The following is a 17,584-nucleotide window of genomic DNA, read 5'->3' as shown; positions in this document are numbered from 1 at the left end:
GTTCCCCACGGGATGATACGGGATGTATTTTAAATCTAAAAAGCCAACGGTCGAAACATTTATGAAATGTTGGACAAGCGACGGTCTGTAGGCGTTGAGACCAGGCAGATAAAGTTGAATCAAGTCGGGCATATATCGGATGCCAGGATTTCATCAGCAGTCGATCGTCACTACGAGGCTCTAATATTCACTTTACGTTCTCCGAATTCATCTCCATCCATCCTTCAATATTCTTTAAAACTGATCCAGACCAGTAGAATGTATCGCTGACCAGAAAGAGAATTCGATATCGTCCAGGAAGTCCAATAAGTCTCTGAAACTTCCCGGTTTTTAAAAATAACCATTAGAAAGAACCATAAGGAATGGACAACCCATTCATATTTTATTCATTAACAATATGTTGAGTCATCCGAATGTTGGAGAATGGTGATTTTCTTCAGGAGCATCATTCTTACTGATCCAAATGTTTTCTTTCTACCCGTATTTTCAAAAATATTATGAATTCTTCATTATCACGAACATGTTCCACTCCTCCTCTACAAAGTTAATGACATTGGTTTCTAATTTGACTTCATACGAAACATCTGCAGTCAGTGTAAACTGATTCTATTTGAGAATCTGTTGATGTCACACTTTGATAAATACTCTTTGATGAATCTTTGTTTACTCTTATAATCCAACTGATGAGCAAGATATAAATGTTTTCTGACTTGCAAAGCCCGCGACTTGTAAAAGCTATTATCATTTTTCTGACTGATAAATTCGATATAAACATCTGTTAAGCCTCTACAGCTGCTGGCATCGATATGCGGTTAAAAGGGCAAAAAACGGTCAGCGCAATCAAATATGGGTGGGGATGTAAGCTGAAAGAACCATTTTAACAAGACCTTGGACTTTCGGTTGGACGTAACCGTCTATTTAAGTTAAAAATGACACCGGTTTCGAATCAAACATGCCAAAAGTCAGACACATCTTGTTGATTTCAAGAACCATGGCCGAGTGGCCAGCAATGAAACAGACAGACCTTCGTCACATTGCTGTTTCACACTACTACCCAAAGTTCAAGCTCTTGTTAAAATCGTTCTTTAAATGTTTTTTTCTTCTATCTAGTTCCTGGCAGCGTTTGATGGAAGTTTCTTGGACAGCTTCCATAGTAATGGTTTAGAAGGCATCAGTCTGGTCAACAGTTTGCTGACTCGAGAAAAAGTGTCAACAAATTTCTGACAATAACAAACGAAATAAAAAAAATTGTCGAAGTTTCTTTGGGTGTTTTTTGTTTTTGTTTTGGCCTTAAAAAGGATCCGTTTCTATTCTTATTTCGCCTGTTTAACTTATATACTTCCTTTACATCACGCTGTCTCTTATATTCTAATAATATTTTGCTGATTTGAGGAACTATTTCAAGGTGTTGTGCATCTTAGCTTGCTAAGGATCGTTGTAGAAGAGCACTCGGAGTGGAACGTAAACCCTTGGCTTGCGAAGATAGGTGTTGTGAGCCACCTTGCACGAAGAAATGTTTGCTAGCCAAGAGGTTATGATACACTCTATACCTGTTTAGTAGCTTTTCCCCAATAGTAACTATTTAACCACTTTTACGTGGGGGAATTCCGAAAATCTAGTATTTTCGTAGGTCGGACGATATTGCTATTTTTCCAGGAGAAAGGCCGGTAGAGAGCACGGGCACTATACAAAACAACTTTAAGTAAAAATATTCTTTCTAGTTTTTGGGAGTGTTTGATGATATTAAAATTGAAGCAAAAACATGTATTTTAGAAAACCCCAAATGCAAACGAACAATCGCTCGACGTAGTCCAAATCATGCCGACTTGCGCGTGTATTCAGTCCAGATCTCATTTATCAATCAGACTGCTTACGTGCACATATAGTGTGTACCCAAAAATACCTTGTATTATGGTTATGGAAAAACCCTTTTGTCAAGAGGCATATTTATAGATTCCTTGACTTTGAAGAAACGTGTGACAGTATACTTTAAGATCTGGAAGTAACTTGAGCTGGAGAATACTGAGTAACGAAGAATATTTGATACAATTGTCCTTCAGCAGATCTATCATGCCGTATACCGGTGAGTATATATGTATTGTGACGTTGAAAATCATCTTGGAAAAAGAATCGAAAGTAAGGTAAAATAAAAAACACACATCGTTATTATATATATCTACATATGTCACGTACTAGTACTGAATACAATGCATATCAAAAGAATACTAGTATTTAAGATGTGCTCAAATTTTACCATGCATGCATTTAAAAACCCTTGGATAGTTAATTATATGAATATCGCTGTTTGCTATTCATCATGACGTTTACTCTAGATTCTAGTCCGAAAACGTTGAATATGTCACCGCCTTGCTATTTTTGATAACGCGAAAGAAATATTTATTTTTTAAAATGTATTTCGATGTTATTGTATTTATTTACATCTACCGGTATGATTCCCTCTACTTCTTACGGAAACTTAGTGAAGAAAGTTTACACGCCCCGTTTACTAATTGGTCGAAATCCAAAGCGGCTGAAAATGACAGGACTTATAAATCGACACGCCCTATTTATCGATTGGTCGTAACCTACAGCGACCTAAGAAATCACGGACTGCACGAAATATTCATGATGCTGTCAGACTCAAAGTCTCACAGGAGAGATTTGGCTGTTTCTTTTATAAGCTAACGTACTAATGTACATTAACAGTAATTTAGTATATTTTACTTACTTTTTATAATCAATTTATTAATGAGTTGAAAGAAAAATGTAAATATAAACAATAAAATGCTTTCTTTGATGATTCATGCGGGTTATGAAGGTAGCGATCATTGCAGACAAAAATTACATAACCTGCAGACGCGTCGCCACCTTCATATCCCGAATGATTAATCACCAAAGAAAGCTAAGCGACGTACATTTTTCTCTCTATACAAATATTTGGATTTTGACAAAAAGTACTTGATTTCGCTCGTGTATTTAAAGGCTTTTATTTTACCTTTGATGTAATAATACAAAAAAAAAATACTGATAACACAAAACCATCTATAATTCCATATTACTTCTATTGTCCTTACTCTGCTTTGGTTTGTTGATACCGTTTAAGTTTTGTAATGGATAAAGATTGACAGGTCATTTGTGCTTTCCACACGAATTTAAAGTATATGTAACCAGTGTAAGTAATTAATATTTAATGTTTGTCTGTTTGTAAATGTAATTGTTTCTGTGTGCATGTGTGTGTGTTTTATTTACATCTCCAGGTGAGATTGTCCACGTGTAATTGTTTATTTTTATTTGACCATTCGACTACCCGTTTGACCTGTCTGACAACATTCTAAATTTTACTTCTACTAACCAATCTTCCCGCCTAACTAACCAGGCCCGCGCACACTTTGTCTTGCCTTGAGAGGGGACAGACCTGTATGCATGAAGATTAAGCGCAAGCTTTGTCTGCGATTAGCTGTCGGTGGTAATTCTTGTGTAATTTATTACTTATAAATATATTCTATGTTTATAATTTAACAATTCCATGCTATATATTACTAAAACCGATTTGGTTTGACTTTTCCGATCGCGTCGCGTTCAACTTTTTCAGCTACGTCATACATAAACAATACCCGCACCTTAACCACAACTTTTTTTATTGGTGGATTCAGCTTATCGCTGATTGGCTGCTGGTTAACTAAGACTAAATTATGCACGGACAGAACAACAACATATCAGAGAATGAAAAATTCACATGGGTACTCGTGACTGTCGAAATTGGGCTATTTTTCGAAAGTGTACACTTGTGATAAAACAATACATACGGTACATAACATATATAGCTGTAGCTCTGTGTATAAATTTTGGGTTAGAAAATATAAAGCGACAGTGCATACAATACTTACATGTACAAAAAAACTTTACGGCAATAAATTGCCGCGTATAAAAATAACACTATTTTTTAAAAATATTTACATCATACCATACCACATTTTGTGCAAATAATCCATTTAAATAATTCTTCATTTAGTCTACTACTGTTAATAATTGTAGCTTTACCCGCCCCCAAACTTTCTCCTATTAAACAACCTTTAACCGTACTCGGAAAGCGGATCAAGAACTGTATTTTTTATGTATGTAAACAAACCAGTGTTCATGTATGGAGCGGGTGATTGGGGGGTTCAGAGACAGGTAAAATAAAGAAATCTGCAGTAAATGGTTTGTGGATATTTTAGTATATATATTTACACCGAAAGTGATAGGACAACAGAAGAGAAACGAATCGGACACTTGCCTAATGAAGACGCAAATGTACAAACCTCCTTGCACTCTCCACTTCCGTCTCGTTCTTTCACACCATCGTTCAATACTTTTATTGACTGTCGATTGCCGATCGAAAGGTGTAGAAATCGAGGAATTCATACCTATCACTTTGACTGGCAAGTTAGTAGGTAATACATGTGCATTATACATTTACGGTATTTACATGAAATGAACGCTTAGCACATGCAACTTTTAAATATTATATTTTTTATAACGCCGTACTCTGGACCGTAGCTTGGGGCTATGGTTTAACGCCCGTTTACCCACACACACACACACACACACAGAGAGAGAGAGAGAGAGAGAGAGAGAGAGAGAGAGAGAGTTTGTTTAGCACAGAATTTAAACATACGGGATAGTCGATTTTGAATGAATAAAATTGGGGGGAAATAAACTGTTCTGAGAAATCATTCAGCTCTGGAGTTAACCAATCATATAGTTTTCACACCGGCGGCGTGTATAATTTATGCATGACGTAGCTGACAGAAATGATCGTGACGCTATAGGAAAAGTCAAACCAAATCGGTTTTGATAATATTAAATAATCTTTATCCAAGTTATTGTACCGTATTCTAAGATAACTGTCAAATGAGTCAATGTTGTATGTTTCAGGGTTTTCGTAAATATTGAATAAATACATTGTATGACCCTCACTGGTGTTCTGTCTACTGCCTGGGTTACAAATGGCGCCCACGTTGGGACAGCTAAATCCATGTTCATAAATGGAATTGTTATACAGCACTCTATATAGCCCATGTTCTTCAACAATGAACCATTTGCAATAGAGACTTCTAAACCCAAGCTTGTTAAATTTCTCATTTCAGGTTGGTTTTTCAATTAATTATAACCTGATTCTGACAAAGTAGTAATCATTGACCCGCTGTCAATAAGTGCATTTACATTTTCACCTTCGACAACTATCTCTATTTCATTAGACTCACCCATTAACTCACACTTGTATGATTGGCCTTGAAAATTGTCTTCGGTCCCTGGTCGGCCCTCATCAGAGACCTTCATGCGTTTGGGTTACTCGACTTTGTAGCTTGGTATCCTCTTTGCCCTTGATCCTGAACTTGATAATTTCTCTTATCAGAATAATTTCCTGAAATTACCTCTTTGGTACCCTCTCCCTCTGGAACCTCTGTGGTATTTTTGTCCTTTCTCTCTGTTTATACCTGTTATACTGGGTTCCAGGTCTTCCATCTACATGTAGCTTAATTCTCTGAGATTTTGTTGAATATGTCATCCATCTTACCTTCTAATCTTTGTTCTAATTCACCTATTTTCTTATTCAACTTCTCTTCCAAGTCATCCTCAACTACTGACATCCCATATTGATGAACTGGTTTTCTGTCTTTAGAGTTTGAAATAAAAATCTCTCTCTCTACCCTTCTTATTTCTAATAAAAGCTTGTCATAATTTTTTATGGAATCATATTTGTGCCTTGTTTGACCTTTTAAATTCTCTGAACTGAGCGATGTCCAGAACTTGTGTCTAAGCAAATCATTCTTTGCAGTTCTTTCTAAATAACCATTATCAATTGCAGTCTGTAGCATGGTTTCAAGTCTGCAACCAAATGTTGTGACATACTCACCAGGTAATTGGAAAGCATTAAAAAATTCTTGCATAATCATGCCGTTGGTTGAAATCTCACCAAACAAAACATCAAGCTTTGACAGAATTTGTTTAACAGTTGCTCTTTCCCCCAACGGTATGAGCATAGTTTTAGCAGTACCTCCTAATGACCTTCTTATACTTTGTATCAACAAGTTTGGTTTTATGTCAGGGTCACTTACTAAACATTGCACCTTAAAAGCCATTCTTTGTAAGACACATCCCCCTTCTGAGGAGGTTCATCACCTGAGAACTGTGGAATTCTAGGGACATTATTAGTGACTTCATAAACCTGAGTGGAAGTATTGTTCCCAAGATTGAAACCTGGATTACTATCTTTAATACCTGTTTTATTGGGCATTTTCGGGATAGCACCTTTTTGTTTCATAACTTCTGGTTTTAAAGGCAAGTTAAATTCATGTTGAATTTCTTTAGGAACATTAGGTTTTTGCTCTTTATTTTCACCCTCATTCAACTGACCCTTAGGTGTACTAACATTTGGTAGACCAGCAAAATCAAACCCATCTTCATCTGAAACACCTGCAAAGTTAAGTTTCAATTCCTCGTTCATGTCTTTCTCTTTATTTTCAAATGACAACTTAATCTTATCTGCTATTGACGTATTAGACATCCCCAAACTAAACCAAGGAAACACCTCTACTTTCAAAACAGCATATAAACAAAATCATCTACCCAGTAACAAAAATCAATGACCATTAGGAAAAATAACACCTCAAATCAAAATTTGAATCACTAGGAATTAATACCAAAAAAAAAAACCCCAGTTCTAATATTCAATCTCAACTCCTTGTTTAGACTGACCTTAAATCAACAAAACCTGGATCCCTATTCGTCTAAGACCGTTTACCTGAGATTAAGTTGACAAAGATTTTTATTTTTTTTTTTAGTACCTGTATGTATAAAACTTCCCTCTAAATCCTATTTACAATAAACTTATTTCAATAAACTAAGTAAAATTAAGAGAAAATGCACTCAAACATCATTTATTCATGTACAGAGTACAGTAAGTCAGCGTCTACGTCCACTGGTCTTCTTGATACTGTAAGAAAATTGTTAGTAATTAGTGAGTTGCATGCTGGTTGGGATTTTTACAACTGCTGCCTCTAACTTTTGAACTATAATAACTACTCTGTAATAAAACTAATTAAACATAAACAAGTTTCATGAATTACATTTGCTAATCAGCTGTTGTCTATGTGATATAACAATCACTGTATAAACATGACTGTATAATACAGAACAGCTGACAATTAAGACCCCTTTACAGTTTAAAAAAAAATGAACCTGGTGCACCAAAAATAACCACCTTCACTAACTTAAACTACCTTAACTACTCAAACTAACTACATGAAACACAGTATTAGCTAAATTAAATTCACACAGAATATTTACATGTGTTTTCTAAAAACAAATATATGAATATTGAATAAATACATTGTATGACCCTCACTGGTGTTCTGTCTACTGCCTGGGTTACATATTTTCACATAATTTTATCTCCATTATTATTTGACATTACAGATGATGATTGTAGCATTTGTCGGGAACCCTTTCAAGCTGCAAATGAAAGAACTGTTCTGACCTGTTCACACGGTGAGGCGACGATTTTTCATTAACATTAAACAAAACCTAAAATAACGAGATGTCAAGTTCAAATAATTCGTTTGATACAAGTTTCTATACTCTGACCCGGGTTTTTGCTTCCACCACTTTTTGCTTGATATTTTGATAATCATAAATACCTTTTGTGCTCAAACTAAGTACATCCACTAATATGAAAAATGTCCAGATTATCTGTATTGAAACGCCCCCTCTACCGCTTCAAGTTTCAATACACATTCAAAAATAGAAATTCTACGGGGTTTTTGCATTGCATCAGCCATTAATAAGCCCGGATGATAACGTTGAAAAATTGCGCGAGGTATCCCGAGTACTTCCGAATGAACAAAAGATGCAATCGTAACTACTCGGCCATTTCCGCTGGCGAAAAATAATAAATTATTTTTCGCCAGCGGAAATGGCCGAGTAGTTACGATTGCAAAAGATGAAAACATTTCCCATTATAAATCTCCGTAAGAAATTTGTTTTCGTTCCTGTGAACTTTTATGAGTGAAAAATGATAATTGTTGAATGAAAATATCTTGGATATATTCCCTTTTATCGATTTCAACTGTATTTCTCTCACAGGTATGTGTATTAATTTTTATTAAAAATCATCAAAAAGTGATGGAAGCAATAACTTGACAGATTATAGACTTATTTTGGAAAAAGATTTTTTACTAAATGGTAACTTGAGATTGGTAGTTATCTAATGTGGATGCGGCAAACGTATCATGTGGGAATGGTATGTTCTGTGCAAACTATGCATGCAATTTGTACTATTTCAAATACAAATGTTTAATCCAATTTTAAATTCGTTTTAACGCATAGTATTTCATACACGCTGTATAAATGAATGGCTGCCCATACGGAACACGTGCCCCATCTGCAGGGACCGGATTGGGGATGGAGACGGGGGAGAGAGTGGTGACGACAGTGACAACGATGAACAAGAGTTTGTAGGTACGAATATATTTACACTGCTGTCTCTTCGTGTTATTTTATTTTCATCCGGAAAGTAACTTTTGAATATGTAGAAGGGCTACCACTGCAATCGTTTTATTACTACAGTAATTTGTAGAATGCCTTATTACTGCTTGCAGCGTTTGTAGTGTCGTGCTCTCTGTGGAGTGATGTTGCCCATGATGTATGTCTGTGTAATCAATTATTTCAGAGAGATTTGATGGGGTACGAGTTCCTCGTTACAGAGGGGGATTTCGATATGATCAGGATTTAAATGCATACATTTCACCAGAGTATGGGGTGCTGATGTACAGTAAGTTTTGTACTACTTATAGATAGAATTCTTTGAAATACAAAACTTAAATGTAACACTGCACGCAAATATACTTATCTTATCTAGAAATCTACGTGTTTTGTAGATTTAATTTTAATAGACATAAACATTGGATAACTATTGATACAAAGAATTCGATACTTAGTATAGTTTTTTTCCCTCTAAAGAGTACTAGCTTATAAACAATAGTGTATGAAATCATCATGATTGCCGTCAAATCAGCAATCATTTTGATATTTGATTTACAAACAGAATCATATACATGTATATGATATTTGATGAAATTAATAGTGTTTAATTATATGATTAGATGTTTTGTATACCATATCTATATACATAATAATAAGAGAATTTTTCTCTAACCCAATTCGAGTAGTTTTCCGAAAACTGTTAAATGCATGGATTATTTACGTCCTTGGATCCTATGTTTGGTCTTGTTCTTCACATGGATGGAGGAATGTCTTTCCTGGTAATTGAAGCCTGCTTTCTTGTAAAATTTATTAATATAGATGTATGAATTTTTGAGATTTTGTAGATATTTATTGATTTTATACAACAGATTCTGTGGAATTCACATCTTATTCGAATGAACTTGAAGTCCTAAACGGTGGTAAATGCATACGTAACTCTCGTTTTAATTTTTGGAATGACAGACTTCAAGTATTTAACGGAGTCGCAGGGAGAGTTCCCGTCCGTTTCCTTGGTTCTCTAGACGTGGAAATTGAGATACAGTATAAAATCAAGAAAGACATGGAAATAGGAACAATTCTATTTCAAACTGGATTTCTACCAACACAGTATATGGATAAAGATCGTTTCATTTACGACCAGGGGTTAGCAATAACTGCTGTGGTTCGTGAAAACAATGAGGTGCGATTGGTCATCAGTAATTTTGGAGCCAGTATGAAAGAAGAACGCATAACCGAAAATAAAAGAGGTACATCCTTTGTTGGGAAGTTGATTCTACGAAAACTGAGGCAAAACATATCTGTGTACTTAAAGGTAGATAATTCTGAAGGAACATACCGTGAAAGACAAGCACGTTATTTTTCTACAGACTTGCCCAACCTGCCTGCACCAGATGGAGTATACATGCACACGTTTGAAAATATCAAGAACAATCTTGAGGATGTGTGGCCAGTGTTTAATGTTTACAACGGATCCAGCGCTAATGTTATCATGTCATCCAAACATTTTCACGAACCATCTTGCAACAAGAACCTTTATATATCTGAGAATGGACAGTCCGTATCCAATTCAAAGCAAGTAGGGTTTATGAAATGTGGATTAAAGTCGGGACCATTGGAATCAAAGAGCGCTACTTTTGTACGATCTAATCGCGAATTATACAGCTACAACCCATTCCTACTACATAAGAAATATGACATCTCCTTTGAATTAGAATTTGAAGAAAGTGTTACTTCTGACCAAGAAAAAAATTTTCCATTTCAAATACGAATTGAGCCCCCAGGGAACAGTTTTGTGCTTGGTGTTGCTGCTTTGGAAAACCACATTTTCATATACATCTTTTACGGCAATTCTACTGAAAAAACTGAACGATTTCCACATAGGTTAAAACACGGTTTGAAAAAGTTTCATTTTTCCATAGAAGTGAACTATGAACTTCGTGCAATCAAACTTGATATACTTTATCCAGCAGAAAATCAACGATATCATCGTGAATATATGAACATAGTTTATACGGAAACGCCCTATCTTTACGTAGGAATGAGAAATACAGGAATCATAGAAGCATGTTTCAGATAGCACCAAATACAAGTGTTATAATTATAATACCGTGGTCAATATTGTTCTGTAGCACCTAATGGAAGTACAGGTTCTATTTATAGTTTTTGTGATGTTTAATACATAAAGAAATCAATATAATAAAGAGTGTTTTTCTAATTGTTGTTTAGAAATAATTTTCATTTTGTACTTTGCCTTGCCAAAGGAATAGGTAAACATTATAAAACAAAAATGGCATGCATTCTTTAATCTGCGGTAGAAACTGAAAAGGTTACCTTTTAGCGTTTTACCGGGGTGCTTTTGGCTTATTAACAAAACCAAAAGTGAGAGTGATGACCAACTATATGGTATGGATATAAACTATAGTCTGTCCCAAGATGCTTCCATCACTTTTTGATGATTTTTAATAAAAATATACATACCTGGGAAAGAATTACAGCTGAAATCGATAAAAGAGAACATGTCCAAGATATCTTCATTCAACAGTTATCATTTTTCACTCATATGAGTTCACAGGAACGAAAACGAATTTATTTGGGAGATTTATAATGGGAAATGTTTACATCTTTTCTCCATTCGGAAGTACTCAGGATACCAATTTTTCAACGTTATCATCCGGGCTTATAAATGGCTGATGCAATGCAAAATCCCCTTAGACTTTCTGTTTTTGGATGTGTATTGAAACTTGAAGCGGTACAGGGGGCGTTTTAAAACAGATAATCTGGACATTTTTCATATTTTCATATTTTTCATATTAGTGGATGAACGTTGTTTAAGAACAAAGGTAATTATGATTATCGAAATATCAAGCAAAAAGTGGTGGAAGCAAAAACTTGGAACAGAGTATAATATTTTGATGTGTAATTTGAGATAACCAAACACACTAATTTATTTGTTGAATTTTATTTTTTAATTATAAGATTTTTAAGATTAAGATTTATCTCATACGTGTGGTGTATATTACCCGTGTGATAAACCTTTGCTGTATCACACGGGTGATGCTATATCAAATACTTCCGGTCGGAACTACTTTTGACACAGCCCCTCGCTTCAACGCTTCAGTGACCTATTTTCGAAAATTTGCTAGTACTTTCAACATAACTATATCTACTACAAAAATTAATATAAAATTGATTTTGTCAAAGTTACAAATATGAAGGAAAACACATAACTGCGTAGCACAGGCGTCGGAACCGGGGGGCTATTGTGAGGTTGGGGGGGGGAGGTTAGCCCCCCCTACCTTTTTTGCAAAGATATTCAAAACCGTAACCACAATACCCTTTTTCTTGTTTGTCAAGATTTTTGATAAATTTAGCCCACTTCCAACTTTCAATTTGCTTTGTGAAGTTTATAAAACTAACACAGTTACAAATTACGTTAACTGTCATGGATCGAGTTCATCCTGACGATGCGATGAAAACAGAGCGCTCTGGTTGTGTTTATATACAAGAACTTACCGAAATAATGTTTCATAAGACTTTTATTCCACCACCAGTAAGCATCCTTATTCTTGAATCATAAGGCTAGCCTAGTGTTTGTTTTATAAAACATCATGCATCAACAACTGTTCCTCGTTCGAGTCAATTCAAACTAACGAGCATTCGCAACTTTGTGTATGTAAACAAAACTGATTATTCAAGTCTTCTAATCGGAATTTCCATTTAATCAAGTGAATAAGCTCTAAGAAAAATTATCTAGAGCTAAAAAATTATTTTAAGGTTTATTTCAGTGAAACTTTACATTAAAACAGTTAGATTTATCTCAGGAATGACGTACTAAATTGTATTGCGCAAGGTCACAATAGCCGCATAACACAACGTTGCATCATCGTTTTTAATCTTTGAAAAAAAAAATCCAATTTGAGTCACACAAGGGACTGTCTCAAAAGCTTCATAATATAAATCAAATTGTATGAGATAAATAGAACATCTATAATTGTGTGATTTTATATTTGCTTTATCCAACTCGTTGAAATGGTTATATTCGCTCGGCAAGCCTCGCGAATATATACACCATTTCAACTCGTTGGATAAAGCAAATATAAAATCACACAATATAGATATCCTCTATGTACACTGTATATTGAAAAGGACTATATATGATATGGGCCTAAAATGACCCTCTAAAATGAACATCATCATTATACTAAAATTTTCTTACTACAGATATGTATGTGATGTGTTTACATAATATTCATTTAATATGACATTGTAAAGACAACCCTTTGAGTTTCCCGCCATTTTTGCATTTTTAGCGTAAAACAGCTTGTTTTCAAGCAATTTTTCCTTCCGAAAACATAGAGCGCATGCTTGAACAAACAAAATATTTTAATAAGAGATGTATCTAGCCAAGACTAATAAGTGACAAAAAAATGTTCCTTGTTCAAGCATTCGCTCTTTATTTCCCATTCGTAAATAGATAAGAAAAATGTCAAATTTTGGCTGATTTTGACTGAATTATAGAAATGGCGTCACTTCTGACGTCATATACTGCCAGTGAGTGCAAATAAATCATATAAATAGATGAAAAATATATTTTATATCAACTCATCTAAAAAATATTTTTTTTGTACACAAAACACTTAAAAAATGGCGAATTATGGGGGTATTTAACTCTTATTATATATACATGCAGTTCTTTTATGGGAATATGCGTGGAATTTTAAACATTATCAATAATGGATAAAAACTTTAACGCTAAAATCACATGAAACTGTTTAAAAGAGGACAACGTACTGTGGAACAAAAATCCTAATTCAATAGTAGGAACTGTAACTACAAGTGGGTAAATATATTTTTAAAAATCCGCCGCAATCTTTAAAACGCAATGTAAACAATCACAACACTATATATTGTCATAAGAATCAACCTAAAGTTGTGGCAAATTGACCGATTATATAAGTGCCAACGTAAATGCTTGAATTGCCAAATATGTAACGTCAACGGTATATGACGTTACGAAATTTATGATGTTATAATACAATGCGGGGCTTTTCGCGTCAAATCGACTTATTGACGTTTAGCGCACCTGTTTTACTCGTCGTATTCTAAATAGATTTTTTGAAAAATTATATTTAATAATAAAAGTAAACTTGAAATGAAAAACGCAAATGTTTATCTGATATACATGTACCTTTTTATTGGGTTTTGAAAATTTAACTTTGTAAAGAAAATATCGTTCAATCATTTCTCATATTCAAATCATTTTTTTTTTGTACTTTATGATCATTTACCAAATTGTTCATATAGAGCCGTTTAACAAGAGCTTGGACTGTGAGCAGTTTGACTCTAGTTTGATGAAGACGGAATATACTCATAGTTATCTGATATGAATGCATTAAACGCAACGACACTTGTCGGACTTAATCTAGGGGTACATATTTTATTTAAAACAGCGTCAACAATTGTAAGCAAAAACAAAAAAGAACTTTCTGATTTTGAAACTGCATCTTAAGCGGGTGGAAAAATGCCACCTTGGCACTAGCATAATTATTCGGCACTGTAGCAACCTCTAATGATACAACGTCCACTAATGATATAATGTTGCATTAGTGGTCAGAATGTTGACCACTAATGATATAACTTTATCATTAACGAACAACCTAACCGTCCGCTAATGATATAATTTCAGATTTATATCGTTAGCGGTCAAAAATCGTAACCTCTAATGATATGGAAAAAAAAAGAGAAATAAGTACTATATTGACCACTAATGATACACATTTGCATACATTTTCAATTGTATAAGTGGATGGATTTGCAACCTTTAATGATATAATACGATATAATTTGATATAATATTTTATATATATATATATATATATATATATATATATATATATATATATATATATATATATATATATTCGAAATGTGAAATCGTATTTGAGTACACTTGTGCTCTATACTTACAAAGGCAAAGTTTTAAGGAAAAATGACGATATTTACATTTGGAAAAAAATTGCTTAAGTGACGTCATAGATAGACAGGTCAGGGACAATGGTGACTAATGTTAAGTCTAATATGTTAGACAACCTCTGTATAACGTTGGATAAAGATTTGATTTTGATACGATACTACAAAAAAATTGGTTAAAATTGGGAGGGGGGCAGTTATTTGATCATATATAGTCCTTTATTGTAAAATACACCATTCTGACATTGCCCCTAATATTTTGCCTTTTTACTTGAACTGAAATAGTCGCATACAGACAAAATACATACAATTTATGACGTCGTCTGTTTACTTGAAGATCCAAATTGATGATCATTAATAAAAAAGGAGTTGTGCTAAATATTTTTAGTTGAAGAAAGTTTGAAGAAATTTTACGATATTAAAAAATTAATTGTTAAACTTTTAGCGGGATTTTATTAGCATAAAAAAGGTCCAATTCATAAGACTATTTGCTATTGTGGTCTGTAGCACATTTGAATCACTAATCTATTGTTAAGTTGAATATGTGGGTTTGTTAATTATATATTAGAACAACAAGGAATATTAATTAAAGATGGCTGAATTAATAATCCCAATTTCACCTGATGATTTTTTGGCCGTTTTTGACTGCGACAAATGATAATTTTTTATGAGAATAAGATCACAATGCTGGGTGTTCTATTATCTCATATTCGTAATAATACGATGTCTTTTTAGTTTTCGATTGATGTTGTTTACGTCGGAGTGAAAAGGCCCGAGGATAAATTTTTTAATACGCACATGTTCAACTTCGTTGTAAACAAATTGTCTTGCCAAACTGGATTGGCTTGGGGATTTTAATGTATTTGTATTGTTTTATGCTTTTTAATTTACTTTATAATGTCTTTTATATCATAATACGTTTGCATATCACTTTATACGATGCATATAGTTTTCCATTTGTATCAATAAGACTACACTTAGGATAACATTATTTTCATAACTTATGACCCGTATAGACGTATTTCATTTCTATCCAACAAAGACGCTTTATAACTCTTATCCAGGCGAGTTTTACTGCTTCGGAAGTCGTCAATGCTCGTACAAATTATTTAGCATTAATCATTTTGATATTAATTAAAAAATCTCGATAATTAAGTAAAATATAGTTTTCTGTTCGAATACTCTCAGTACTTTGATGAATTTCCTTATTGGATGCTAGCTTGTACGGGCTTAGTGGCTGCTGTTAGTGGCTGCTAGCTTCAGCCTGGTCAAATTTCAACCCGGGTCAAGATTCTTCGTTACGCCGGCGAATGCGTCATAAATGTCCAATACTCCCTAAACACACCCGCGAAAAAGTTTCTGTGTAGTGTTTGTATCTGTATTGAACACAATGTTTTTTTCTGTCAAGTCAAGATCAGTAGCTTATTATTCATTATTTAATATTGTTAATCTTGCAAGTTTAAGAAAAGTTATTGTTAAGTTGAATTAATTAAATAATCACTGATCGCGACTTGTCTGATAAAAATATGAGAACTGTTCATTATTGTTTTGTTAGTTAATTATCATGACTTCTCAAATTAAAGTTAAAGCGATATACCGGAAATATTACATAAACGGCCGGTATTGGTTTGATAATCTGAGCAAACCACGGCCCTTATGAACGATCATGATTGGGAGAGGTATATATAAACGGACTCCGGACCATGGCTTGAGACGATGTTGTTTGGCATATATTCCTTTTAGCTCTATCTACACAGTTTAACAACAAGAGACAGAGTTCTTAGTCTTAATAACAAACTGTTGCTATCGGGAAAATAAAAAAAACAAAAAACAGAAACAAAAATTCATATCGGCATGAATATCGGACAATATTAGGAATTAAAATATGGAGATGAAATTTTTTATCAGATACATAATAACTGCGTAGAGCAAGTTCCATTTCACAGTTCAAAAATCTGTAGTTGGTCAATTTTCAACGTGTGATGTCATCAGAGATAAGAAAAAAAACTTTTTTAAGCTGTTGAAAAATGACCCCGGGTATAAATTTCACGACGTTTGATCTGAGTTAATTAAACGTTAGAAAAGCCCCCCCCCCCATCCAAAATCAATAATCAACGTTGAAAAATGAAATCCGGTCATACATTTCACGACTTTTGGTCTTAGTTTTAAACGTTAGAAAAGCCCCCCCCCCCCCCCATCCCCTCCCCAATCAATAATTAATGTTGAAAAATGAAACACGGGTCAATTTTTAACACGGGTTAATATTATTTGTTACAACGACATGATCCCTATTGTTTAAGTAGTTTTAATTCAACCAACTTTAATTGATATTCTCAAATCAATCCACTGAAAATGTGTATCATTAGTGGTCAAGGTATAACTTATTTCTCATTTTTTTCCATATCATTAGAGGTTACGATTTTTGACCGCTAATGATATAAATCTGAAATTATATCATTAGCGGACGGTAAGGTTGTTCGCTAATGATAAAATTATATCATTAGTGGTCAACATCCTGACCTCTAATGCAACCTTATATCATTAGTGGACGTTGTATCATTAGAGGTTGCTACACGGCACAGTGTTAATGACTATATTGCACCCGAGTGTACCATCAGTGAAATTCATTTATGTAAAACTCGACAAAGAGCTTTGTTTTATGGACCTCAAACTTTAAATAGGTATATTTACATTTTCCAGTGTCTTTGCCTGTGATAACACCACGTATCGATTTTGTACTATATAACCCATAATACAAATGACGCCAAATTGAGGCGCCAGCGGGGTTTGCTTATTTATATTTAAATATTTAATCGTACGATGGCTAGAAATTATATAAATCTATCATAAGGCCCTTCGAGCTTTATTGGATTTGATCACGCCCCGACCAAAATTATCACCTCATAATTCTCAAAGAATGATTCCTTATTCCTTCTATAATTAATTAACTCGAGATGCATGGTGTGTGCTTTTTGGTAAAAAAGAAACACGATAGTTTTTGCGAGAACACATTTTCACGTGAATTTCGCGTGTATGTTATCTTCACATACAATTCACGTTAGACACAATTGGCTGTGTACGATGTGAC

General features: G+C 34.1%; 1 protein-coding gene across 1 annotated transcript; it reads left to right on the top strand.

Annotated features, from left to right (window-relative positions):
- The first annotated feature begins 1,925 nt into the window (after positions 1 to 1,925).
- LOC128167666 (uncharacterized) lies at positions 1,926 to 10,722 on the top strand. Its single transcript, XM_052833510.1, has 6 exons — positions 1,926 to 2,083; positions 7,462 to 7,533; positions 8,371 to 8,502; positions 8,714 to 8,815; positions 9,213 to 9,305; positions 9,396 to 10,722. Exons 1-6 carry the CDS (start codon positions 2,071 to 2,073, stop codon positions 10,601 to 10,603), a joined length of 1,620 nt encoding a protein of 539 aa, XP_052689470.1. The 5' UTR covers positions 1,926 to 2,070; the 3' UTR covers positions 10,604 to 10,722.
- Positions 10,723 to 17,584: the final 6,862 nt, after the last annotated feature.

Source organism: Crassostrea angulata, chromosome 10 (genome assembly GCF_025612915.1).
Source record: "Crassostrea angulata isolate pt1a10 chromosome 10, ASM2561291v2, whole genome shotgun sequence".
Classification (NCBI taxonomy): domain Eukaryota; kingdom Metazoa; phylum Mollusca; class Bivalvia; order Ostreida; family Ostreidae; genus Magallana; species Magallana angulata.
The sequence above is the reverse complement of the archived record's forward strand: the minus strand, read 5'-3'. Positions and strand labels throughout refer to the sequence as shown.

Excerpts from the sequence above, each read along its gene's own strand:
- LOC128167666 (XM_052833510.1), top strand. Across the intron at positions 8,503-8,713 it reads CGATGAACAAGAGTTTGTAG|AGAGATTTGATGGGGTACGA; the intron begins GTACGAATATAT and ends CAATTATTTCAG. Across the intron at positions 8,816-9,212 it reads GTATGGGGTGCTGATGTACA|TTTTCCGAAAACTGTTAAAT; the intron begins GTAAGTTTTGTA and ends CAATTCGAGTAG.